General features: G+C 57.1%; 1 protein-coding gene across 5 annotated transcripts in view; it reads left to right on the top strand.

Annotated features, from left to right (window-relative positions):
- The window catches only part of GRAMD1B (GRAM domain containing 1B), a 196,641-nt gene that overhangs the window by 103,525 nt on the left and 67,016 nt on the right, over positions 1 to 26,100 (top strand). For 3 of the 5 annotated variants that reach the window (XR_010308741.1, XM_064173231.1, XM_064173233.1), the window contains one exon: positions 24,404 to 24,614. Coding sequence is in view for 4 of the 5 variants with exons in the window: in XM_064173231.1 (XP_064029301.1) it covers positions 24,404 to 24,614 (211 nt within the window). In the remaining variant the exon portion in view is untranslated. Of the gene's footprint in view, positions 1 to 2,454; positions 2,719 to 24,403; positions 24,615 to 26,100 lie in introns of those variants that run through there. The other 2 variants (XM_064173235.1, XM_064173234.1) reach the window with 2 other exon arrangements.

Here is a 26,100-nt window from a genome sequence, read left to right as displayed (position 1 = left end):
TCCACTGTGAGAGCCCTGCAGAGGAGTCAAAACCTTTCTCCTTTCTCAGAGAATCTTAGAATCACAGCATGGGAGGGGTTGGAAGGGACCTCTGAAGATTCTTGAGTCCAACCTCCCCCTGCCAGAGCAGGATCACCCAGGGCAGGGCACACAGGAACACATCCAGAAGGATCCTGAAGGTCTCCAGAGCAGGAGACTCCACAACCTCTCTGGGCAGCCTGCTCCAGGCCTCCTGCACCCTCACACCAAAGGAGTTTCTCCTCCTGTTGAAGTGGAACCTCCTGGGTTACAGTTTGTGTCCAGGACAGCACTGACAAGAACCTGGCCCCTGCTGCTTGCTCCCCACCCCTCAGAGAGCTTCAACATTCATAAAACCTCCTCTCAGCCTTCCCTTCTCTTCTCCAGGCTAACCAGCCCCAGGGCTCTCAGCCTCTGCTCCTCACACAGATCTTTCAGTCCCTTCAGCATCCTCCTACCCTCTGCTGGGCTCTCTCCAGCAGTTCCCTGTCCCTCCTGAATTGGGGAGCCCAGAACTGGACACACTGCTCCAGAGGTGGCCTGACCAGGGCAGAGCAGAGGGGCAGGAGAACCTCCCTTGATGTAGTGGCACAAAGACATCCACGAGCAGGGCTGCAGTGGTGTTTTGTGTCCCCCATAGAGCCCTCAGCTCCTGAGGCAGCCACAGAGCTGTAAACTTTGCTTCAAGAGTCCCAGGGCTGTTTCCACATGGATGGGCATGTGAAATGAAACCAAATTAGCTTCCTAGGTGAGGTAAGCTGAATTGGAGTCGAGGTCAGCTCCATTCTGAATGAATGTGTCCTCAGAGTCTTTAATTCAGTTTAGCTAATCCACTTTAGCAGTTAATTAGGGTTTAGTTTCCTTGGCTCTGCCAGTCCTGCCATGCTAACTGCTTCCCACACTTTCTCCCATGCCTATCAGTGGTCTTAGAATCACAGAGTCCCAGGATGCCAGGTAGGATCATTTGGTCCAACCTTTGAAGGTGATAGTGGAGTTAAGCTGAGTCTTAAAGCTCTCCAATGGAGTGGAATCCACTGCCCCCTTGGGAGGTGATTCCAATGTCTGACTGTTCTCACAGGGAAAATCTTCTGGAGTCCAGTGGGAATCTCCCCAGCAGTAACTTGTCCCCATCAGCTCTTGTGTTCTTTCTCTGGCACTCCTTGTCTCCATCCTCCTGAGAGCCACCCTTGATGTCCTGCTCCATGGTGATAACGTTTCCCTAAGCCTTCTCTTCTCAAGGCTGAGCAATGCCAGGCCTCTGAGCCTTTCCCTGTGTGGCAGGGCTGCCAGTGCTGTCATCATCCTCCTGTGGGGCACAACAGCTGGGTGGGTGGGTGGATGCATAGAGGGGGGGATGGATGGATGGATGGATGGATGGATGGATGGGTGCATGGATGGATGGGTGGATGGATGGATGCATGGATGGGTGCATGAGTGGGTGGACAGATGCACGGATGGGTGCATGGATGGATGCATAGATGCATGAATGGATTCATGGATGGTAGGATGAATGCATGGATAGATGGATGGATGGGTGCATGGATGCACAGATGGGTGGATGGATGGATGGGTGCATGGATGCATGAATGGATTCATGGATGGGTGCATGGATGGATGGGTGCATGGATGGGTGCATGGATGCATGGATGGGTGCATGGATGCATGAATGGATTCAGGGATGGATGCATAGAAGTATGAATGGATTTATGGATGTGTGGATGGATGGGTGCATGTATGGATGCACAAATGTATGGATGCATGAATGGATTCATGGATGGGTGCATGGATGGATGGGTGCATGGATGGGTGCATGGATGCATGGATGGGTGCATGGATGCATGAATGGATTCAGGGATGGATGCATAGAAGTATGAATGGATTTATGGATGTGTGGATGGATGGGTGCATGTATGGATGCACAAATGTATGGATGCATGAATGGATTCATGGATGGGTGCATGGATGGATGGATGGATGGATGGGTGCATGGATGCATGGATGGACGGGCGCATGGATGGATGCACAAATGCATGGATGCATGGATGGATGCATGGATGTGTGGATGGATGGATGCATGTGTGGATGGATGCATGCATGGATGGATGCATGGGTGAGTGGACAGATGCACGAATGGACGCGTGGGTGAGTGGATGGATGCGATTTTCTTTCCCCTCCAACCTGTCGGCTACGCCAAACTTTGCGACCCCCCCCGGCCAAGCGGCAGGCGGGCCGGGAGCAGGAGCTCCCCCTCCCCCGGCGGCTGGCGGAGGCACGGAGGGGGTTGCATTATGTAAAGCGGCGTCCGTGCGCGCACGCGTGTGCGGGGCTGCGTGTGCGGGGCTGCGTGTGCCGGGCTGCGTGTGCCGGGGCGCAGCGCACCCACCCACCCACCCACCCACCGGCGCGGCCGCAAAGCGTGGGGCTGGCGGTGGGGGGAGGGAGGCGAGCGGCTGAGCCATGGCAGCAGCCTCGGCGGCGTGCGGGGGAGCGGAGCGAAGGGGCTCTGGGTGTCCCTGAGCAAGCCCAGGCGCTGCCCGCCGCCTCTCGCCCCCCGCCGGGAAGGGCTCTGCGATGGTGCAGGAGGTGAGTACCCTCCCAGCTCGCCGCTGCCCACCCTCGCTCTCCCCCCGGCACTCGGCAGTGCATGAATGAATGAGCTGCCGGCCGCCGCGCTGCACTCCGCTGCCTAATGGCTACCAGGTTAGTGCACCTCTCCTCTTCCTTCTGCCCGCTCCCCGCCCGCTCCCCGCGGCCCCCGAGCGGCCGTGCCCAGCCCGGGCGGCACCGGAGCCCCGCGGGCGCGGAGCCGCTGGCCCGGCCGAGCCCTGCGCCGGGGGCGGATTGAAGCTGGAGTCCATGTTGGCTGCCGCCGCCGCTCGCTGTCTGGGGGCCTGGCGGGCAGGCAGGCAGGCAGGCAGGCAGGCAGCGTGGCCTCATAGGCTCCTTCTGCCGCCAAACACCTCCGGCATCGTCGGCTCCGACCTTTCCCCGCTCCTCCCGAGGCCGCTGCCGAGCCCGAGCACGTTGCAGAGATGCTTCCTTGCTTTTTCCTTCCCCCCTCCCCTCCTTTCCCCTTCCTCTGGCTGCTTCCTCTCTGTCCCCTCCTGTCCTCCCCCCATGCGTGCGCTCTCTCCACCCCTCCTCAGCCTTTGCGATTGTTCCCCGCAACCCACGAGCGAATGCGTTTGTGTTGGGGTTCTTTTTTACCCCTCCCCCCCTCCCCCCAGCTTTCATTCCCCTCACCCCTCCTCCTCCTCCTCTGCCCTTTCCGCCTGCTATTCCCCCCCATCCCCCACCCGCACAGGGGCAGTGGTTCCCCTGAGAGCATCTGGGTGCAGGCAGAGGAGGCAGGAGGGGCTCGGAGTGGGATGCAGCGGGGATGAGTCAGGGGCGCTGCGGCAGCAGCAGGAGCTGTCGGGGCGCCCATGTGCTCCCCCAAGGGCTGCGAGCATGCACACTGCTGCTTTGCATCCCTCCCTCTGTTTGTGTGCTTGCAGTGGTGGGCAGGGACAGGATTTGGTTCGTGTTGCTTTTTCAGGCTGTCCCGCCCTGCTCCAGGCTATACAGGTGGCATTTTGTGCCTCTTTGTTTTTTTTGGGTGCTTTGCTTTAATTTTTGGGGGGCCTTTTGCCCCCTCCTTTTCTCTTTGTCGGAGTAGAGCAGTAGGGAACGTGGACTCGTTGCACTCTTGAGTGCTTACAGGCACTGAGGGTCTGACCAAGCTCCATTCATTCAAAAAATTGTCTTTTCTGAGCTTGCTGGTGCCTGGCATTGTCCTGCCCTTCATGGACATCACTGGTCCAGTAGAGAGGTGATTTTCCTGCTAACTTGCTTCACTAAGCAGAAGAACTTTGGGAGCTGGTAGTCTGAGGCTGGAGCTTGTGCTTTTGGCTCAGTTATTGGTGCAACACAGAGGATGTGTTCCTGTTCCCTTGCCTCTCTGAGCCACATGGACCTGCAGGGGAACTTTGGAAGCTGGTAGATTGAGGCTGGAGCCTGTGCTTTTGGCTCAGCCATTGGTGCAGCACAGATAGGATGTATTCCTGTTTCCTTACTCCATTAAGCCACATGGACCTGCAAGAGAGCTCCTTTGGAAGCTGATAGATTGAGGCTGGAGCCTGTGCATTTGGCTCAGCCATTGGTGCAGCACAGAGGATGTATTCCTGTTTCCTTACTCCATTGAGCCACATGGACCTGCAGGGGAACTTTGGGAGCTGATAGATTGAGGCTGGAGCCTGTGCTTTTGGCTCAGTTATTGGTGCAACACAGAGGATATATTCCTGTTTCCTTACTCCATTGAGCCACATGGACCTGCAGGGGAACTTTGGGAGCTGATAGAGTGAGGCTGGAGCCTGTGCATTTGGCTCAGCCATTGGTACAGCACAGAGGATGTGTTCCTGTTTCCTTATTCCATTAAGCCACATGGACCTGCAGGGGAACTTTGGGAGCTGATAGATTGAGGCTGGAGCTTGTTCCTTTGGCTCAGCCATTGGTGCAGCACAGAGGATGTATTCCTGTTTCCTTACTCCATTAAGCCACATGGACCTGCAGGGGAAATTTGGAAGCTGATAGATTGAGGCTGGAGCTTGTTCCTTTGGCTCAGTCATTGGTGCAACACAGAGGATGTGTTCCTGTTCCCTTGCCTCTCTGAGCCACATGGACCTGCAGGGGAACTTTGGGAGCTGATAGATTGAGGCTGGAGCTTGTTCCTTTGGCTCAGCCATTGGTGCAGCACAGAGGATGTGTTCCTGTTCCCTTGCCTCTCTAAGCCACAGGAGAGCTTCTTTGGAAGCTGGTAGGTTGGGGCTGGAGCCTGTGCATTTGGCTCAGCCATTGGTGCAGCACAGAGGATGTGTTCCTGTTTCCTTACTCCATTGAGCCTCATGGACCTGCAGGGGAACTTTGGAAGCTGATAGAGTGAGGCTGGAGCCTGTGCTATTGGCTCAGCCATTGGTGCATCAGAGAGGATGTGTTCCTGTTTTCTTGCCTCTCTAAGCCACATGGACCTGCAAGAGAGCTCCTTTGGAAGCTGATAGATTGAGGCTGGAGCCTGTGCATTTGGCTCAGCCATTGGTGCAGCACAGAGGATGTATTCCTGTTTCCTTACTCCATTGAGCCACATGGACCTGCAGGGGAACTTTGGGAGCTGATAGATTGAGGCTGGAGCCTGTGCTTTTGGCTCAGTTATTGGTGCAACACAGAGGATATATTCCTGTTTCCTTACTCCATTGAGCCACATGGACCTGCAGGGGAACTTTGGAAGCTGATAGATTGGGGCTGGAGCCTGTGCATTTGGCTCAGCCATTGGTGCAGCACAGAGGATGTATTCCTGTTTCCTTACTCCATTAAGCCACATGGACCTGCAGGAGAGCTCCTTTGGAAGCTGATAGATTGGGGCTGGAGCCTGTGCTTTTGGCTCAGCCATTGGTGCAGCACAGAGGATGTATTCCTGTTCCCTTGCCTCTCTAAGCCACATGGACCTGCAGGAGAGCTTTGGAAGCTGGTAGACAGAGGCTGGAGCTTGCCATGTTGGCTTAATAAGCTGGAAGGAAACTCCAAGCCTCATCTCAGCTGTTTTCCATCAGTGCAGTAACTTTGGATGCCCAACCTTTTGCCAAGGGGAAGCCCCCAAGTGCCCATGGCCACTGAAAACCACAAAGTTAAGTATGTCTTGAGGTGGAGGCAGGCCTGAAGCAGGTCCTCAGGACAAAGGAGCTTAGGTGGCTCTTGCACTGGGGGTGTCTGACCCTTCCCACCACCAGCTGCAGCTCTTCAGCCCCTCTCTGTTTTTAACTCCCAGCTGGACAGTGCTGCCTCATGGTTAGAGCAGAGGGCAGAGACTGGCTGGAGGTGGTTGAAGGTGTGAGGTTGTTGTTTTCAGAATGGCAAAGGGGTGAAACATCAGAGGATCACAGGATCACAGCTCAGAGGGGTTGGAAGGGACCCAAGGAGATCATGCAGCCCACCCCTCTGCCAGAGCAGGGCAATCCTATCTAGCACAGATCACAGAGGAACACATCCAGACAGGCCTGGAAAGGCTCCACACAAGGAGATTCCACAACCTCTCTGGGCAGCCTGTGCCAGGCTCTGGGAGCCTTCCAGGCAAGAAGTTGCCCTTGTGCTGAGCTGGAGCCTCCTGTGCTGCAGCTTCCATCCACTGCTGCTTGTCCTGTGCCAGGGAGCAGTGAGCAGAGCCTGTCCCCCGCCTCCTGGCAGCCCTCAGATAGTTATAGACATTTATCAAGTCCCTTCTCAGTCTTCTCTTTTCCAGGGCCCTCAGCCTCTCCTCATCAGCCATGCCCTCCTGTCCCCTCAGCATCCTCAGAGCCCTCCTTGGACCCACTCCAGCAGATCCCTGTCCCTCTGCAACTGGGGAGCCCCAAACTGAAGGCAGTGCTCAAGATGGGGTCTCAGGAGGGCAGAGCAGAGCGGGAGGAGAACCTCCCTTGGATGAGCCAAAGAAATCTGCTGCCCAGGAGGGTTGTGGAGTCTCTCACTCTGGAGGCATCCAGAACCCACCTGGATGTGTTCCTGTGTGATCTACTCTAGGAGATCCTGCTCTGGCACGGGGTGGGTTGGACTGACTGAAGCTTTGGAGGTCCCTTCCAGCCCCTGACCTTGTGTGTTGCTGTGACATCACTTTGATCCCAGCTTTGAAGATCAGAGCAGCCCTCATTAGCTGCTGCCAGCCAGCAGCAGGAGTGAGTGGGAAGAGGCAAAGCTGTAGCTTTATCTTCTGCTCCTGAGATGTACAACATCCCTGTCCACCCCCACTTGGCTGCTGCTGAGGTGTACTGTGAGGCTGCATGAGAAGCTCTCCTTAATCTCTGGTTTAGAAAAGCCCTGCCACGAGGCTGGGGCTGTGCTCCAGGGGACATCACCTGTGGGAGGAAGGATAAAAGCCAGGGGATGCCAACAGCCTTGCTGAAGGTCTGGCAGGCAGCAGGCAGACCTGAGGAGCATTTGTGTTGTGGTGGAGGTGATCCAGGAGCTGCCTCACACTTGGGTCTTGGTCAGGAGCTGCTTTAGGGCTGTGTTGTGTTTTTCTCCCTCGAAGCAGTGTGGTCAGCAGGAGCAGGGAGGTCATTCTGCCCCTGTACTCTGCACTGGTTAGACCACACCTTGAGTACTGTGTTCAGTTCTGGGCCCCCCAGTTTAGGAGGGACATTGAGATGCTTGAGCGTGTCCAGAGAAGGGCAACGAGGCTGGGGAGAGGCCTTGAGCACAGCCCTACGAGGAGAGGCTGAGGGAGCTGGGATTGGTTAGCCTGGAGAAGAGGAGGCTCAGGGCAGACCTCATTGCTGTCTGCAACTACCTGAGGGGAGGTTGTGGCCAGGAGGAGGTTGCTCTCTTCTCTCAGGTGGCCAGCACCAGAACGAGAGGACACAGCCTCAGGCTGTGCCAGGGGAGATTTAGGCTGGAGGTGAGGAGAAAGTTCTTCCCTGAGAGAGTCATTGGACACTGGAATGGGCTGCCCGGGGAGGTGGTGGAGTCGCCGTCCCTGGAGCTGTTCCAGGCAGGACTGGACGTGGCACTTGGTGCCATGGTCTGGCCTTGAGCTCTGTGCTAAAGGGTTGGACTGGATGAGCTGTGAGGTCTCGTCCAACCCTGATGATACTGTGAGACTGTGATACAGCAGCAGTGCACCTCTGAGCCACTGAAAGGTTTTGATCTCAGCTTGGAAGCAGAAGTTTAAACCTAAGATGCTCAAGTTTCTTTTCATCTGATTTCTTGGGGTTTGAGCTGTCAAGTTCTGGTTTAGAAGTAGCTTCACAGCGTCCTCCATGATTGAATTTATAGGATGAGGGAGGTTCTTGTGCCCCTGTGCTCAGCACTGCTCAGGCCACCCCTGCAGTGCTGTGTCCAGGTCTGGGCTCCTCCATTGCAGAGAGATGCTGAGGTGCTGGAAGGTGTTTGGAGAAGGGCAGCAAGGCTGGGGAGGGGCCTGGAGCACAGCCCTGTGAGGAGAGGCTGAGGGAGCTGGGAGGGTGCAGCCTGCAGCAGAGGAGGCTCAGGGCAGAGCTCATTGCTGCCTGCAGCTGCCTGCAGGGAGGCTGTAGCCAGGTGGGGTTGGGCTCTGCTGCCAGGCAGACAGGGCCGGAAGAAGGGGACACAACCTGAAGCTGTGCCAGGGCAGGTCTAGGCTGGGTGTTGTTAGGAAGTTGTTGTCAGAGAGAGTGATTGGCACTGGAATGGGCTGCCCAGGGAGGTGGTGGAGTGGCTGTGGCTGGAGGTGTTGCAGCCAAGCCTGGCTGGGGCACTTAGTGCCATGGTCTGGTTGGTTGGGCAGGGCTGGGGGCTAGGTTGGGCTGCAGGAGCTTGGAGCTCTCTGCCAACCTGACTAATTCTATTCTATGCATCCTCCACTATCCCCTCCACCTCTCACCAATTAATGGCTCCCTGTGCAAAGCAGATGGAACAAAGACACAATGGAATGAGACAGGCAATGAAGGGGGAACAATGCACAACAAGGATTTCACATCCCTCTGAATCATAGAATCAACCAGCTTGGAAGAGACCTCCAAGCTCATCCAGTCCAACCTCTCACCCAGCCCTATCCAATCAACCAGACCATGGCACTTCAGCCAACTCTGTGGCTGCTTCCAACACAGACATGTCCCATGGGCACCTGCAGGGCACTCAGGCTACAGCTGGACTTCCAAAGCAGGCAAAAAGGAGCAGCTGTCCTCTGAGGAGAGGCTGAGAGAGCTGGGGCTGTTCAGCCTGGAGAAGAGAGGGCTGCAGGGAGACCCAAGAGCTGCATTTCAATACCTGAAGGGGAGCTACAGGAAGGCTAAGGAAGACCTGAACAGAAGGGCCTGTGGTGATAGGATGAGAGGCAATGGTTTGGAACTGGAGCAGGGCAGATTTAGTTTGGACATCAGGAGGAAGCTCTGCAAAATGAGGGTGGTGAAATCCTGGAATCTATCTATCTTTCTTTCTTTCTTTCTTTCTTTCTTTCTTTCTTTCTTTCTTTCTTTCTTTCTTTCTTTCCTTCCTTCCTTCCTTCCTTCCTTCCTTCCTTCCTTCCTTCCTTCCTTCCTTCCTTCCTTCCTTCCTTCCTTCCTTCCTTCCTTCCTTCCTTCTTTCCTCTTCCCTCTCTCCCTCTCTTTCCTTTCCCTGGGACTTTGTGCAAGTGGGAAGGCAGCAGCAGAGTGATTGTTCCCCAGACAGCACAGTGGGAGTTCCTGTAAGGCCTCAGCCCAGTTGTCCATCAGAGCTGGCAGCCTGTCTCCAGTGGTAACCAGTATCAGATGATTCAGAGGAAGACAATGGCATTGTTAATAATGCATTGGACCAACCTCGCAGGGCTGCCTGTGGGCAGGAGGCAGATTCCTTCCCGGGGCTTGCAGTGATTTGCTAATCCCCTCAAGCAGAGTGATTGCATCAGTTTCCTCTCATGCACATGGAAGCAGGTGGTTGACTGTCAGAGGAGGGGGACAGCATCCTGTGAAACAGGGAAATCATCAGAGTGAGTCTTTTGGCAGGCATCGACCTGAGCACCTCTCCTATGAGGTCAGGATGGGAGAGTTGGAGCTGTTCAGCCTGGGGTGGAGAAAGCTCCAGGGAGATCTCAGAGCAGCATTGCAGTATCCTGAAGGAGACCTACAGGAAGGCTGGGGAGGGGCTGCTTAGGAAGGCTTAGAATCACAGAATCAGGGTTGGAAGGGACCACAAGGATCCTCTAGTTCCAGCCCCCTGCCATGGGCAGGGACACCCTACCCTTGCTTGCACCAGCAGGACAAGGGACAATGGTTTGAAAGTGGAGCAGGAGAGATTTAGGTTGGAAGGAGGAAGTTCTGCACAAGGAGTGTGGTGAAACACTGGAGCAGGTTGCCCAGAGAGGTGGTTGAGGCCACATCTCTGGTGCCATTCAGGATCAGACTTGATGTGGCCCTGAGCAACCTGATCTAGTTGGAGAAGAGAAGGCTCCAAGGAGGCTTTAGAGCATCCTTCCACTCCCTAAAGCAACAAGAAGGCTGGAGAGGGACTTGTGACAAGGGCTGGTAGTGATAAGACAAAGGGCAAAGGACTGGGGCTTGAGGAGGGGAGATTGAGACTGGAGATGAGGAAGAAAGTCTTGAGAGTGAGGGTGGGGAGAGACTGGCACAGGCTGCCCAGGGAGGTTGTGGAGCACAGAACTTCTGTGCTCCACAACCTCCCTGGTGGTGTTCAGGGATTCTGTTCTCCACAACCTCCCTCAACCTGTGCCAGTCTCTCACCACCCTCACTTCTTCCTCACAGCCAGTTTCCATCTCCTCTCTGCCACTTCAAACCCATTCCTCCTCCTCCTCCTCTCATTCCCAGACCTTCTCAGTAGTCCCTCCCCAGCCCCCTGCAGCTCCTGCAAGGCCACTCCAAGCTCTCCTCCAAGCCTTCTCCTCTGCAGCCTGCACAGCCCCAACTCTCTCAGCCTGTGCTCAGAGCAGAGCTGCTGCAGCCCTCTCAGCATCTTGGTGGCCTCCTCTGGGCTGGCTCCAACACTTCCATGTGCTGCTTGTGCTGGGGGCTGCAGAACTGCCCCCAGGACTGCAGGTGGGGTGTGAGGAGAGCAGAGCCAAGGGGCAGAATCCCCTCCCTTGCCCTGTGCCCACACTGCTCTGGCTGCAGCCCAGCACAGGGTTGTGTCTGGGCTGCACTCACCCTGCAGGCTCCTGTTGAGCTTTTCCTCACCCCAGGTCCTGTTCCTCAGGGCTACTCTCAGCCATTCCCCACCCAGCCTGGAGCTGTGCTTGGGATTGCACCCACCCAGGTGCAGGACCTTCCACTTGGCCTTGTTGACTGCCAGGAGCTTGGCTCATCTTCATTGCAGATGGTTGCTTTCTTGTCTTTTTGGGTGGGTTATTTTGGTCACTGGGAGATGCAGTTTTGCTGTTGCTTGTGCAGCAGTGGCAGGCCCAGGGAATCTCTGGAGGCTCTCTGGGGGTTTATCATTGCTGGATGATCAGTTTGGAGGCAGTGTAGGTTGGTGATGTTCAGAAGTCATTGCCATCTGCTTGCTGTTTGCCTGACTGCATAATGAGCTTCTGAAGCTCATCTTTTTTTTTTCCCACTGATGTCAGAAGCTGTATCACAGAAAAATATCTTTGTAGGCATCCAATTAACCCTGCCACAGGCTGCTGCTGAGGAGAATTAACTCCTTTTTGTGCTACAGCCAGGCCTGAGCTGCTGCCTTGACCCTGTAGCTCTTTCTGCTCTGTTCAAGCCTGTATCAGTAGAGCTCTGCCTCTGTGTTCTTGCTTAGGAGAGCCTCTGAGCACAGGCTGGGCTTTGCTTGCACAACTCATGGCCTTCAGACATAGAGAGCTAAGGTGGCCTGAAGGTCTTTGCTGCTTTGGGGACATAAGTCATAGATTGAGGGCATGGATCTGGAAGCTCAACCAGTTCCGACCTCCCTGCCATGGGCAGGGACACTTCCCACCAGCACAGGTTGCTCAAGGGCTCATCCATCCTGGCCTTGAACACCTCCAGGGAGGTTGTGGAGCACAGAAGCCCCCAATGTGATCTTTGATCACATTGGGGGCTTCTGTGCTCCACAACCTCCCTGGAGGTGTTCAGGGATTCTCTGCTCCACAACCTGCCTGGGCAACCTGTGCCAGTGTCTCCCCACCCTCACTCTCAACCATTTCATCCTCATCCCCACTCTCACTCTCCCTCTCCCAGCTCAGAACCATTCTCCTTCCTCCTGGCACTCCCAGTCCTTCTCCAAAGTCCCTCCCCAGCATTCCTGGAGCCCCTTCAGGTACTGGAAGGCTGCTCTGAGGTCTCCCTCGAGCCTTCTCTAGGCTGAACAGCCCCAATTCTCCCAGCTTGTCCCCACAGGATGACAGTCCTGTTCAACATCTTCATCAATGGCATTGATGAGGGGACAGAGTCAGCAGGTTTGCTGCTGTCACCAAGCTGGGAGGCTTGGCTGAGACAGCTGCAGGTTGTGCTGCCATCCAGAGAGCCCTGGGCACAGAGCTGGGCACAGAAGAGCCAAAGGAGGTCCAACAAGGCCAAGTGCAGAGTCCTGCACCTGGGCAGGAAGAATAAACTGCAGCAGTCCAGGCTGGGAGGTGCCTGCTGGAGAGCAGCCCCAAGGAGAGGGAGCTGGGAGTGCTGGGGGAGAGCATCCCTGGGGCAGCAATGTGCCCTGGGGGGCAAGAGGCCAAGGGGGTCCTGGGGGGCACTCAGCAGAGTGTGCCCAGCAGAGCCAGGGAGCTTCTCCTGCCCCTCTGCTCTGCCTGCTGAGACCTCATCTTGAGCACTGCCTTCAGTCTGGGGCTCCCCAGCTGCAGAGGGACAGGAACTGCTGGAGAGGGTCCAAGGGAGGGCTGTGAGGATGAGGAGGGGACTGGAGCAGTGCCTGGGGAGGAGAGGCTGAGGGCCCTGGGGCTGCTCAGTCTGGAGAAGAGAAGCCTGAGAGGGGATTGGATCAATGTCTGTGACTCTCTGAGGGCTGGGGGTCAGCAGGGGGGGACAGGCTCTGCTCACTGCTCCCTGGCACAGGACAAGCAGCAGTGGATGGAAGCTGCAGCACAGGTTGCTCAGGGAGGTTGTGGAGCACAGTAGCACAGAATGGGATCTGATGCCTGCCCCAGGCAAGCTGTTGTGGCTGCTGGCTGCTGGGGCATGAGCATGGTAGGGAACTGGTGCAGGGTCAGTGTCAGGCAGAGTGATTGTGTCAGAGCCTTCCCCAGCCTGAGCAGCCCCAGCTCTCCCAGCCTGTCCTTGCAGGAGAGGTTCTCCAGCCCTCTGACCATCTTTGTAGCCCACCCTGGAGACCTGCTCCAGCAGCTCCATGTCCTGCCTGTCTTTAGGACTCCAGAGCTCATGTCCAACCTAAATCTGCCCTGCTCTAGCTTCAAGCCATTGTCCCCACAGGCCCTTCTGAAGAGCTCCTCCCCAGCCTTCCTGTAGTCCCCTTCAGATACTGAAATGCAGCTCTAAGATCTGCCTGGAGCCACATCCACAACCTCCCTGGGCAACCTGTGCCAGTGTCTCCTCACCCTCCCTCTCTGTGCTCCACAGCCTCCCTGGGCAACCTGTGCCAGTGTCTCCTCATCCTCCCTCCCTGTGCTCCACAGCCTCCCTGGGCAACCTGTGCCAGTGTCTCCTCATCCTCCCTCCCTGTGCTCCACAACCTCCCTGGGCAACCTGTGCCAGTGTCTCCTCACCCTCCCTCCCTGAGCTCCACAACCTCCCTGGGCAACCTGTGCCAGTCTCTCCTCATCCTCCCTCCCTGTGCTCCACAACCTCCCTGGGCAACCTGTGCCAGTGTCTCCTCACCCTCCCTCCCTGAGCTCCACAACCTCCCTGGGCAACCTGTGCCAGTCTCTCCCCACCCTCACTCTCAACAATCTCTTTCTCCTCTCCACTCTCCCTCTCCCAGCTCCCAGCCATTCTCCCTTGTCCTGTCACTCCCAGCCCTTGTCACAAGTCCCTGCCCAGCTCTCCTGTAGCTCCCTTCAGGTACTGGCAGGCAGTTCTAAGGTCTCCCTGGAGCCTTCTGTTCTCCAGGCTGCACAGCCCCAACTCTCCCAGCCTGTCCCCAAGCAGAGGTCCTCTATCCTCTGAGCATCCTTCTGACCTCTTCAAGACCCTCTCCAGCAGCTCCAGGTCCTTCTTGTATTGAGGTCCTCATAGCTGTCCCCAGCCCTGCAGGTGAGGTCTGAGCAGAGCAGAGCAGAGGGCAGGATCTCCTCTCTCCACCTCTGCCCACACTGCCGTGGATGCAGCCCAGGGTTGGAGTGGCTCTCTGGGCTGCCAGTGCCCCATGCTGGGCTGCAAGTGAGCATGCAGCAGTTAGACATCCTCTGCCTTCTTTGCTTTCCATGCAGGCTTTTGACCCTGCAGCAAGGGGCTTAGGTGGGCTGGGTTGTGTTCTGGCCATGCTCTACTCTGCTGCCTGTGCTGAAGGCTCTGCCACAGGGTCCTGAGTGCCCTGCATGGGCACTGAGGCTGCCAAAGCAGTAGTTATGACTATTGTTTCTTTGTCAAAGTGGGTCAAGCCAGTTTGGCATTTCTGGGGCTGATTCCTGGTTCAATTGCAGGCCTTGGTTGCCATGGTGACAGCAGCAAGCCTTCGTCATGGCCCTTGCCTTGAGTTGGATTCAAACTGCAGGGCTTGAGCAGGAGCAGGCAGAGCTGTGAGGGGCTCAGGGCAGGGGGTGGTGAGCAGGGAGCAGCTGCAGGCATCAGTAGGAAGCAGTGGCAAGGGGAACATTATGGATGTTGTGTGCCATTGGCTTTAAAGGCCTTTGTAAACTCGCCCAAACCACATTGCATAGAGGCAGAGAGCTGCTGAGGATGGAAGGGACCTCAAAGCTCAGCCAGTTCCATGGGCAGGGGACAGCTCCCACTAGAACAGGTTGCTCAAGGTCTCATCCAGTCTGGTTCTGAACACCTCCAGGGAGGTTGTGGAGCACAGAAGCACAGAATGGGATCAAAGATCCCATTCTGTGCTTCTGTGCTCCACAACCTCCCTGGGCAACCTGTGCCAGTGTCTCCTCACCCTCACTCTTTGTGCTTCACAACCTCCCTGGAGGTGTTCAAGGCCAGGTGGGTTAGTGGGAGGTGTCCCTGCAAGGGGGTTGGAACTGGATGATCTTTAAGGCCTCTTCTAAGTCAAACCATTCTATGAGTGATGATGTCTCTGCTGATGAGTTTAAGGGAGAGCCTAGGAAGGCACCCTTGAAGCTGCCTTATTTTCCCCCTTATCTCTGCAATGGTGTGGCCAGGAGGAGCAGGGAAGTGCTGGTGCCCCTCTACCATCTGGTACAGTGCCCCTGTACCACTGGTGAGGCTACACCTTCAGGTGTACTCCAAGAAGGACATTGGGTAGCTGGAGCAGGTCCAGAGAAGAGCAACAAAGCTGGGGCAGGGTCTGGAGAAGAGGGCTGGGGAGGAGCAGCTGAGGGAGCTGGGGGTGTGCAGCCTGGAGAAGAGGCTGAGAGGAGACCTCATTGCTCTCCAGCTTGCTGCAAGCAGGCTGCAGTGAGGTGGGGGTTGGGCTCTGCTCCCTAGGATCAGGTGATAGAAGGAGAAGAAATGTCCTGAAGCTGTGCCAGGACAGGGTTAGGTTGGAGATGAGGAACAATTTGTTTGCTGCAGGAGTGGCACAGGGGATTGGCACAGGCTGCCCAGGGGGGGTGGTGGAGTGCCCATGCTTGGAGGTGTTGAGGAAACCTGTGGCCATGGCACTTGGGGCCATGGTTTGGTGACCATGGTGGGGTTGGGTTGCTGCTTGGACTGGATGCTCTTAGAGGGCTTTTCCAACCCAATCAACTCCATGATTCCATGCCTGTGCCTTGCACCTGCTATCCCAAGTATTTATTGCAGCCCACAAGAGGCAGAGTTTGTCTCCTTTCTCATTCCATCCCAAGTCGAGTGAAAAAGAGCCCTGAGCTTTGCAGCAGGTTGTGGCCGAGCTTCACATGCACAGGCTGCAGCTGCTGGACCCTGGGCACAGGCTTTGGACCTGCTTCTTGTGGGCAGTAAAACCTTGGGTGCTGCTTCACAGCTGCAAGCTGAAAGCAAGCAGAACCTTGACTGCATTTGGCTGCAGCCTGCAGGAGGCTGCTTCACAGCTGCAAGCTGCAAGCAAGCAAAACCTTGACTGCATTTGGCTGCAGCCTGCAGGAGGCTGCTTCACAGCTGCAAGCTGCAAGCAAGCAAAACCTTGACTGCATTTGGCTGCAGCCTGCAGGAGGCTGCTTCAGAACTGCAAGCTGCAAGCAAGCAAAACCTTGACTGCATTTGGCTGCAGCCTGCAGGAGGCTGCTTCAGAACTGCAAGCTGCAAGCAAGCAAAACCTTGACTGCATTTGGCTGCAGCCTGCAGGAGGCTGCTTCACAGCTGCAAGCTGCAAGCAAGCAAAACCTTGACTGCATTTGGCAGCAGCCTGCAGGAGGCTGCTTCAGAGCTGCAAGCTGAAAGCAAGCAGAACCTTGACTGCATTTGGCTGCAGCCTGCAGGAAGCTGCTTCAGAGCTGCAAGCTGAAAGCAAGCAGAACCTTGACTGCATTTGGCTGCAGCCTGCAGGAAGCTGCTTGAAAGCAACACTCAAAGTGAAACTCCTGAGCGTGGACCGAGAAGGAGGAGGAGGAAGAGGAGGTGTGGTCAATGAACGCAGGTTTTGTGGAGCTGTAGAAGGAGAGATGAGGATGTCTGCTGGAACAGAATGAGTGCAGTCATGTGTGGCTCAGGCATGGGGCTTCAAATCCTTGCCTTGTGTTTCTGGAGACCTCTCGCATCGATCGGTGTAAGTTGTGGCCAAGAAAGCCATTGGCATCCTGGGGGGCATCAAGAAGAGTGTGGCCAGCAGGTCAAGGGAGGTTCTCCTCCCTCTCTGCCCTGCTGAGGCCACATCTGGAGTCCTGGATGCAGTTCAGGGCTCCCCAGTTCAGGAAGGGCAGGGAGAAGGCACAGCAAAGGGCTGCAAAGGTGCAAGGGGCCTGGAGCAGCTCTGTGAGGAGCAAAGGCTGAGAGAGTTGAGGCTGTTTAGGCTGGAGAAGAGCAGCCTGAGGGGGACCTGAGCTGGGTGGGTGTCAGGAGGGTGGGAACAGGCTTTGTTCAGTGGTGCCCAGTGGCAGCACAAGGGGCCATGGGTACAAACTGGACCACAAAGATGCCCTTCGGTGCTTCTGTGCTCCACAACCCCCCTGGAGGTGTTCAGGCATCTCAGCACTCCTCATGAGGAGCTGTGAGAATCAGATTGGAGAGGACCCTGGAAGGTGCAGGGAGCAGGGCCAGCTGCTTCCCGGTGTTCCTGGGCTAAGGAGGTTCCCCAGCAGCTCGGCACGGCAGAGCCAGCAGAAAGGTGATCCTTGGATCTGCCCAGGTCCCACCGACCTGCAGGTGAACAGGGCCAGCTGGAGGAGGTTTGAAAGCCGCTTGGGCCGCTCGGAAATGATTTGCCTGCTGGAGGAAGTGTGTTAGGTAGGGCAGGATGGCTGCGGTGTGCGGCGCTGAGCAGCCTGGCAGGCAGAGCAGGCGGCAGGAGCGGGGCAGGGCTGAGGTTCGCTGCTGTGTGCGGGGGGCTGCGGCTGGCTGGGGCTGGGCTGCCGGCGGAGCGGAGAGCTCTGGGCGCTGGATGGTGCTGCCCCTGGTGAAGGGGAGCAGTTCTGTGCTGCCGTCCTTCCTTTGTCTAGTTTCCTTTTGTCTGGTTTCCTTTCTTCCTTTTCCTTTCTCTTTCTCTCTTTTTCTATTTCTCTCTTTTCTTTTTCTCTTTTTCTTTTTCCTTCTCTTTCTCTTTCTTTTTATCTTTATCCTTTTTCTTTTTCCTTTCTCTTCTCTTTTTCTTTTTCCTTTCTCTTCTCTTTTCTCTTTCCTTTCTCTTCTCTTTTCTCTTTCCTTTCTCTTCTCTTTTCTCTTTCCTTTCTCTTCTCTTTTCTCTTTCCTTTCTCTTCTCTTTTTCTCTTTCTTTTCCTTTGCTCTTTCTTTTCCTTTGCTCTTTCTTTTCCTTTGCTCTTTCTTTTCCTTTGCTCTTTCTTTTCCTTTGCTCTTTCTTTTCCTTTGCTCTTTCTTTTCCTTTGCTCTTTTTCCTTCTTTTTCTTTTTTTGTCTCTTTTTCCTTCTCTTTCTTTTTCCTCTTTCACTTTCTCATTCTCTTTTTCTCTTTCCTTCTCTCTTTCTTTCATTCTCTTTTTCTCTTTCCTTCTCTCTTTCTTTCCTTCTCTCTTTCTTTCCTTCTCTCTTTCTTTCCTTCTCTCTTTCTTTCCTTCTCTCTTTCTTTCCTTCTCTCTTTCTTTCCTTCTCTCTTTCTTTCCTTCTCTCTTTCTTTCCTTCTCTCTTTCTTTCCTTCTCTCTTTCTTTCCTTCTCTCTTTCTTTCCTTCTCTCTTTCTTTCCTTCTCTCTTTCTTTCCTTCTCTCTTTCTTTCCTTCTCTCTTTCTTTCCTTCTCTCTTTCTTTCCTTCTCTTGTTTCTCTTTTTATTTTCCCTCTTTTTCCTTTTTATCCTTTTTTTTCCCTCTTTTCTCCCTCTTTCTCCCTCCTTTTTATTTTTCCTCTTATTCCTCTTTTTCTTTTTCCTTTCTCCTTCCCTCCCCCCCCTTTCCCCTTCTCTCCATTTTCTTAAGTCATCACAACTCCTCTGTCCCAGCAAACCCTCTCCAGGCTCAGCTTTCCCCTGCTGTGGGCAGGGCTGGTGTGCTGCAGGCAGTCAGAGCTGCATCGGCTGCCAGCAGGTCTCCTCCACCAGTGCCCCGTCGCGTCTGGTGGTCTCTAATGAGTGGCTTCCACGTCCTGTTGGCTCAGCCTCCCTGGCTGAGCTCCAGGAGGGATGGAGGAGCACACTGGCACCTCCCTCATCTGAAGTGGCAATTTAGCTTTGCTTTTCTAGGCTCAGCTCATGAGTTGGAGCTCTGAGCACTGGCAGGGGGGGAACGAGTTCATTCTCACAGCATCCATCCCTGGGACAGCCGAGTCCAGGAGTGGGTGGGGAAAGGCACTGGCAGGCCCTTGCAGCTGTGTCACTGGTAGGTGCTAACTGCCCACAGCCTGCTTTTACAGGGGGCAGGAGCCCTGAGCGTGGCACTTGTGCCCTCCCTGGGGGAGCTGCTGCAGCAGGCTGCAGGGGATGCTGCACTGCAGGTATGGAGCAGTCTGTGTCTGTGGGATGCTTGTACTGGGGTAGGAACTTTCCCCCTCCCAACTCCTGAAAGAAGGATTCTGTGATTCTATGACATTAGGAAATGGTTTTTTCCACAGCAACAGTGGTCAGGGATTGGAATAGGCTACCCAGGGAGGTGGTTGAGTCACCAATGCTAGATGTGGGGAGGCCTGTGGATGTGCTCTGTCTGGACTTCAGCAAGGCCTTTGACACTGTCCCCCACAGCAAACTGCTGGCTAAGCTGTCAGCCCATGGCTTGGATGGCAACACTCTGTGCTGGGTTAGGAACTGGCTGGAGGGCTGAGCCCAGAGAGTGGTGGTGAATGGTGCCACATCCAGCTGGCAGCTGTCACTAGTGGTGTCCCTCAGGGATCAGTGCTGGGCCCCATCCTCTTTAACAGCTTCATAGATGATCTGGATGAGGGCATGGAGTCAGTCATCAGCAAGTGTGCAGATGACACCAAGCTGGGGGGCAGATGTGGCTGGGTTGGAGAGCAGAAGGGCTCTGCAGCAGGACCTTGACTGCCTGCACAGATGGGCAGAGTCCAAGGAGATGGCTTCAATAGCTCCAAGTGCAGGGTGCTGCACTTTGGCCACAACAACCCCATGCAGAGATACAGGCTGGGGTCAGAGTGGCTGAGAGCAGCCAGACAGAGAGGGATCTGGGGGGTGCTGATTGGTACCTGCCTGAACATGAGCCAGCAGTGTGCCCAGGTGGCCAAGAGAGCCAGTGGCATCCTGGCCTGCATCAGCAATGGTGTGGCCAGCAGGAGCAGGGAGGTCATTCTGCCCCTGGACTCTGCACTGGTTAGACCACACCTTGAGTGCTGTGTTCAGTTCTGGGCCCCCCAGTTTAGGAGGGACATTGAGATGCTTGAGCGTGTCCAGAGAAGGGCGACGAGGCTGGGGAGAGGCCTTGAGCACAGCCCTACGAGGAGAGGCTGAGGGAGCTGGGATTGGTTAGCCTGGAGAAGAGGAGGCTCAGGGCAGACCTCATTGCTGTCTGCAACTACCTGAGGGGAGGTTGTGGCCAGGAGGAGGTTGCTCTCTTCTCTCAGGTGGCCAGCACCAGAACAAGAGGACACAGCCTCAGGCTGTGCCAGGGGAGATTTAGGCTGGAGGTGAGGAGAAAGTTCTTCCCTGAGAGAGTCATTGGGCACTGGAATGGGCTGCCCGGGGAGGTGGTGGAGTCGCCGTCCCTGGAGCTGTTCAAGGCAGGACTGGACGTGGCACTTGGTGCCATGGTCTGGCCTTGAGCTCTGTGCTAAAGGGTTGGACTTGATGAGCTGTGAGGTCTCTTCCAGCCCTGATGATACTGTGAGACTGTGTGTCTAAAAGCCATTGGGATGTGGTACTTGAGGCTATGGTTTAGGGTGAACCCTGTGGAGTAGGGCTAATGGTTGGGCTTGATGATCCTGGGGGGTCTTTTCCAACCAGAATGTTTCTGTCATTCTGTGACCAGCTCAGATGGGTTGGAAGTAAGCTAAAGCTACACTTAGAGCAGAGCTGCATCTCCCAGCAGAGGGAGACAATATATTTGCAACGATCACAGAAGGAACCAGCTTGGAAAAGACCTTTGAGGAGTCCAAACTATCACCCAGCACCTTCTCAGTGCCTCCTTCAGTCTCCTTTTGAACAGCTCCAGGGAAGGTGCTATCTACTAATCAGAGGTCATGCAGAAATCCAAACTCCCTCCCAGGCAAAGAAAACTGCCCAGGAGGGGCTCAGAGCCTCCTTTTCCTTTGCTTCCTACCCAGACAGAAACCAAAACAACCAAAACTTCCTGGGTAGCCAAGGCCAGTGGGGAGGTATTAGAGCAGAGCCAAGAGCAGTGGAAGGGAAGAAGCATCCCTGAGCAAAGTGGGACACATGGGTCACGTTTTGGCTTTCTGTCCCTCTCAGCAAACCAGTGAATGAGTGTGGGAGTTTGGGGGGGGGGGGTCCTAGGTCCCCTTCAGAAAGCTAAAGGGACTGAGGCTGGTCCCAGGGGGTGCACCTGGGCATCCCGGGACACTGTACTATTGTTATGCTGTTCTGTTGTCTGGTGTCAGAGTGCCTGGCTGATCCCTTCCCCCCTCTCCTTCCCCTTCCCCTTCCCCCCTCTCCTTCCCCTTCCCCTCTCCTTCCCCTTCCCCTTCCCCCCTCTCCTTCCCCTTCCCCTTCCCCTTCCCCCCTCTCCTTCCCCTTCCCCTTCCCCTTCCCCTTCCCCCCTCTCCTTCCCCTTCCCCTTCCCCTTCCCCTTCCCCCCTCCCCTTCCCCTTCCCCTTCCCCCCTCTCCTTCCCCTTCCCCTTCCCCCCTCTCCTTCCCCTTCCCCTTCCCCCCTCTCCTTCCCCTTCCCCTTCCCCCCTCTCCTTCCCCTTCCCCTTCCCCTTCCCCCCTCTCCTTCCCCTTCCCCTTCCCCTTCCCCCCTCTCCTTCCCCTTCCCCTTCCCCTTCCCCCCTCTCCTTCCCCTTCCCCTTCCCCTTCCCCCCTCTCCTTCCCCTTCCCCTTCCCCTTCCCCCCTCTCCTTCCCCTTCCCCTTCCCCCTCCCCCCTCTCCTTCCCCTTCCCCTTCCCCTTCCCCCCTCTCCTTCCCCTTCCCCTTCCCCTTCCCCCCTCTCCTTCCCCTTCCCCTTCCCCCCTCTCCTTCCCCTTCCCCTTCCCCCCTCTCCTTCCCCTTCCCCTTCCCCCCTCTCCTTCCCCTTCCCCTTCCCCCCTCTCCTTCCCCTTCCCCTTCCCCCCTCTCCTTCCCCTTCCCCTTCCCCCCTCTCCTTCCCCTTCCCCTTCCCCCCTCTCCTTCCCCTTCCCCTTCCCCCCTCTCCTTCCCCTTCCCCTTCCCCCCTCTCCTTCCCCTTCCCCTTCCCCCCTCTCCTTCCCCTTCCCCTTCCCCCTCTCCTTCCCCTTCCCCCCTCTCCTTCCCCTTCCCCTTCCCCTTCCCCTTCTCCCTTCCCCTTCTCCCTTCCCCTTCTCCCTTCCCCTTCCCCTTCCCCTTCTCCCTTCCCCTTCCCCTTCCCCCTTCCCATTCCCCTTCCCCCTTCCCCTTCCCCTTCCCCCCTCTCCTTCCCCTTCCCCCCTCTCCTTCCCCTTCCCCCCTCTCCTTCCCCTTCCCCCCTCTCCTTCCCCTTCCCCCCTCTCCTTCCCCTTCCCCCCTCTCCTTCCCCTTCCCCCCTCTCCTTCCCCTTCCCCCCCTCTCCTTCCCCTTCCCCCCTCTCCTTCCCCTTCCCCCCCTCTCCTTCCCCTTCCCCCCTCTCCTTCCCCTTCCCCCCCTCTCCTTCCCCTTCCCCCCTCTCCTTCCCCTTCCCCCCTCTCCTTCCCCTTCCCCCCTCTCCTTCCCCTTCCCCCCTCTCCTTCCCCTTCCCCCCTCTCCTTCCCCTTCCCCCCTCTCCTTCCCCTTCCCCCCTCTCCTTCCCCTTCCCCCCTCTCCTTCCCCTTCCCCCCTCTCCTTCCCCTTCCCCCCTCTCCTTCCCCTTCCCCCCTCTCCTTCCCCTTCCCCCCTCTCCTTCCCCTTCCCCCCTCTCCTTCCCCTTCCCCCCTCTCCTTCCCCTTCCCCCCTCTCCTTCCCCTTCCCCCCTCTCCTTCCCCTTCCCCCCCTCTCCTTCCCCTTCCCCCCTCTCCTTCCCCTTCCCCCCTCTCCTTCCCCTTCCCCCCTCTCCTTCCCCTTCCCCCCTCTCCTTCCCCTTCCCCCCTCTCCTTCCCCTTCCCCCCTCTCCTTCCCCTTCCCCCCTGCTGCCATTCAGCCAGACTTGGACAGGCTGCAGGGGTGGGCAGGAGGAAATGTAATGCAATTCAACAAGGGCAAGGGCAGAATCTGGCACCTGGGAAAGGATAACTGCAGGGATCAGGATAGGTTGGGGACTGAGCTGTTGGAAAGCAGCAAAAGGCAAAAGGATTTGGTGGTCCTGGTGAGTGGGAGGTGGAGCATGAGCCAGCAATGAGCTCTGGTGCCCAGGAGGGGCAGTGCCTCTCTGGGGTGGGTCAGAAGGGCTCTGGTGAGTAGGTCCAAAGAGGTTCTCCTGCCCCTCTACTCTGCCCTGCTGAGGCCACATCTGGAGTCCTGTGTCCAGTTCTGGGCCCCCCAGGTCAAGAGGGACACAGAAGTGCTGGAGAGAGCCCAGCACAGAGCCCAGAGCTGCTGAAGGGAAGGGAACAGCTCTGTTAGGAGCAGAGCCTGAGGGAGCTGGGGCTGGGAGCTGGCAGAGGAGGAGCTGAGAGGTGACCTCAGCAATGGTTCCAGAGGTGTGCAGGGCAGTGCCAGAGGCTGGAGCCAGCTCTGCTCTGCTGGGCCATGCCCAATGCCAGTACAAGGGCAGTGGTGGGAGCTGAGGCAGAGGAAGTGCCATGGGAAGAGGAGGAGGAATTTTGTCCCTGGGAGGGTGGCAGAGCCTGGCACAGGCTGCCCAGGGGGGCTGTGGAGTCTCCCTCTCTGCAGATATTCAAACCTGCCTGGATGTGTTCTGTGTGCTCTGCTCTGGGTGCTCCTGCTCTGGCAGGGCTTGGGCTGGCTGAGCTCTGGAGGTCCCTTCCAGCTCCTGACATTCTATGGTTCTGTGATTTTGTGGCCCTATGGTTCTGTGGTTCTTGTAGCCAGGTGGGGTTGGTCTCTTCTCCCAGGCAAGCAGCAATAGAACAAGGGGACAGAGTCTCAAGCTGTGCCGGGGGAAGTACAGGCTGGATGTTAGGAAGAAGTTCTTCACAGAGAGAGTGATTGGCATTGGCATGGGCTGCCCAGGGAGGTGGTGGAGTCCCCATCCCTGGGGGTGTTCAACAGAAGACTGGATGAGGCACTTAGTGCCATGGTCTGGTTGACTGGATAGGGCTGAGGGATAGGTTGGACTGGATGAGCTTGGAGGTCTCTTCCAACCTTGTTGATTCTATGGTTCTGTGGTCCTATGGCTCTGTGATCCTATGGCTCTGTGGCTCTATGATTCTGTGGTCCTATGGCTCTGAGGTCCTATGGCTCTGAGGTCCTATGGCTCTGAGGTCCTATGGCTCTGTGGTTCTGTGGCTCTATGGTTCTGTGGCTCTATGGCTCTGAGGTCCTGTGGCTGTGTGGTCCTGTGGCTCTGTGGTCCTGTGGCTCTGTGGTCCTGTGGCTCTGTGGTTTTATGGCTCTGTGGTCCTGTGGCTCTGTGGTCCTATGGCTCTCTGGTTCTGTGGTCCTGTGGCTCTGTGGTTCTATGGTTCTGTGGCTCTGTGGTTCTATGGTTCTATGGCTCTGTGGTTCTATGGTTCTATGGCTCTGTGGTTCTATGGTTCTATGGCTCTGTGGTTCTATGGCTCTGTGGTCCTATGGCTCTGTGGTTCTGTGGTTCTATGACTCTGTGGTTCTGTGGCTCTGAGGTCCTGTAGCTCTATGGTTCTATGGCTCTGTGGCTCTGAGGTCCTGTAGCTCTATGGTTCTATGGCTCTGTGGTCCTGTGGCTCTATGGTTCTATGGCTCTATGGTCCTGTAGCTCTATGGTTCTATGGCTCTGTGGCTCTGTGGTCCTGTAGCTCTATGGTTCTGTGGCTCTGTGGTCCTGTAGCTCTATGGTTCTATGGCTCTGTGGTCCTGTGGCTCTATGGTCCTGTGGCTCTGTGGTCCTGTGGCTCTATGGTTCTATGGCTCTATGGTCCTGTAGCTCTATGGTTCTATGGCTCTGTGGCTCTGTGGTCCTGTAGCTCTATGGTTCTATGGCTCTGTGGCTCTATGGATCTATGTTTCTATGGTCATTGTTTTCTTCCCACCTCCTCCCATTAGAGCCCTGCAGTCAGGCTGAGCAGGCAGGGCAGTGCCGCGGGTGCTGACCCTGCTGTCCGCCCTCTCTCCGCAGCACTGCCAGTAACTCCAACCGCAGCACGCCTGCCTGCTCGCCCATCCTGCGCAAGCGCTCCCGCTCGCCCACGCCGCAGGACTGCCCAGCAGACGCCATGGTGGAGAAGGGCTCAGACCACTCTTCAGACAAGTCCCCGTCCACGCCGGAGCAGGGCGTCCAGCGCAGCTGCTCCGCGCAGTCAGGCCGCAGCGGGGCCAAGAACTCCAAGGTGAGGAGCGAGCGCGCGGCGCGGCCAGGGGCTCCCTGGGTCCCTGCCTCCATGCTCCACTGGTGCCTGCCTCCATGCTCCACTCATCCCTTGCCTCCATGCTCCCCTCATCCCCTGCCTCCATGCTCCCCTCATCCCCTGCCTCCATGCTCCACTCATCCCTTGCCTCCATGCTCCCCTCATCCCCTGCCTCCATGCTCCCCTCATCCCCTGCCTCCATGCTCCCCTCATCCCCTGCCTCCACGCTCCCCTCATCCCCTGCCTCCACGCTCCACTGGTCCCTGCCTCCACGCTCCACTGGTCCCTCAGCCTCCACGCTCCACTGGTCCCTCAGCCTCCACGCTCCACTGGTCCCTCAGCCTCCACGCTCCACTGGTCCCTCAGCCTCCACGCTCCACTGGTCCCTGCCTCCACGCTCCACTGGTCCCTGCCTCCACGCTCCACTGGTCCCTCAGCCTCCACGCTCCACTGGTCCCTCAGCCTCCACGCTCCACTGGTCCCTCAGCCTCCACGCTCCACTGGTCCCTGCCTCCACGCTCCACTGGTCCCTCACCTCCACGCTCCACTGGTCCCTCACCTCCACGCTCCACTGGTCCCTCACCTCCACGCTCCACTGGTCCCTCACCTCCACGCTCCACTGGTCCCTCACCTCCACGCTCCACTGGTCCCTCACCTCCACGCTCCACTGGTCCCTCACCTCCACGCTCCACTGGTCCCTCTGCCTCCACGCTCCACTGGTCCCTCTGCCTCCACGCTCCACTGGTCCCTCTGCCTCCACGCTCCACTGGTGCCCTGCCTCCACGCTCCACTGGTGCCCTGCCTCCACGCTCCACTGGTGCCTTTGCCTCCACGCTCCACTGGTGCCCTGCCTCCACGCTCCACTGGTGCCCTGCCTCCACGCTCCACTGGTCCCTTTGCCTCCACGCTCCACTGGTCCCTTTGCCTCCACGCTCCACTGGTCCCTTTGCCTCCACGCTCCACTGGTCCCTCACCTCCACGCTCCACTGGTCCCTCACCTCCACGCTCCACTGGTCCCTCACCTCCACGCTCCACTGGTCCCTCACCTCCACGCTCCACTGGTCCCTCACCTCCACGCTCCACTGGTCCCTCACCTCCACGCTCCACTGGTCCCTCACCTCCACGCTCCACTGGTCCCTCTGCCTCCACGCTCCACTGGTCCCTCACCTCCACGCTCCACTGGTGCCTCTGCCTCCACGCTCCACTGGTCCCTCTGCCTCCACGCTCCACTGGTCCCTCTGCCTCCACGCTCCACTGGTCCCTTTGCCTCCACGCTCCACTGGTCCCTGCCTCCACGCTCCACTGGTCCCTCGCCTCCACGCTCCACTGGTCCCTCACCTCCACGCTCCACTGGTCCCTCACCTCCACGCTCCACTGGTCCCTCACCTCCACGCTCCACTGGTCCCTCACCTCCACGCTCCACTGGTCCCTCACCTCCACGCTCCACTGGTCCCCTGCCTCCACGCTC

This window comes from Pogoniulus pusillus, chromosome 38 (assembly GCF_015220805.1).
Source record: "Pogoniulus pusillus isolate bPogPus1 chromosome 38, bPogPus1.pri, whole genome shotgun sequence".
Classification (NCBI taxonomy): domain Eukaryota; kingdom Metazoa; phylum Chordata; class Aves; order Piciformes; family Lybiidae; genus Pogoniulus; species Pogoniulus pusillus.
Note: the sequence above shows the minus strand (reverse complement) of the source record. Positions and strands in the feature narration are given on the sequence as shown.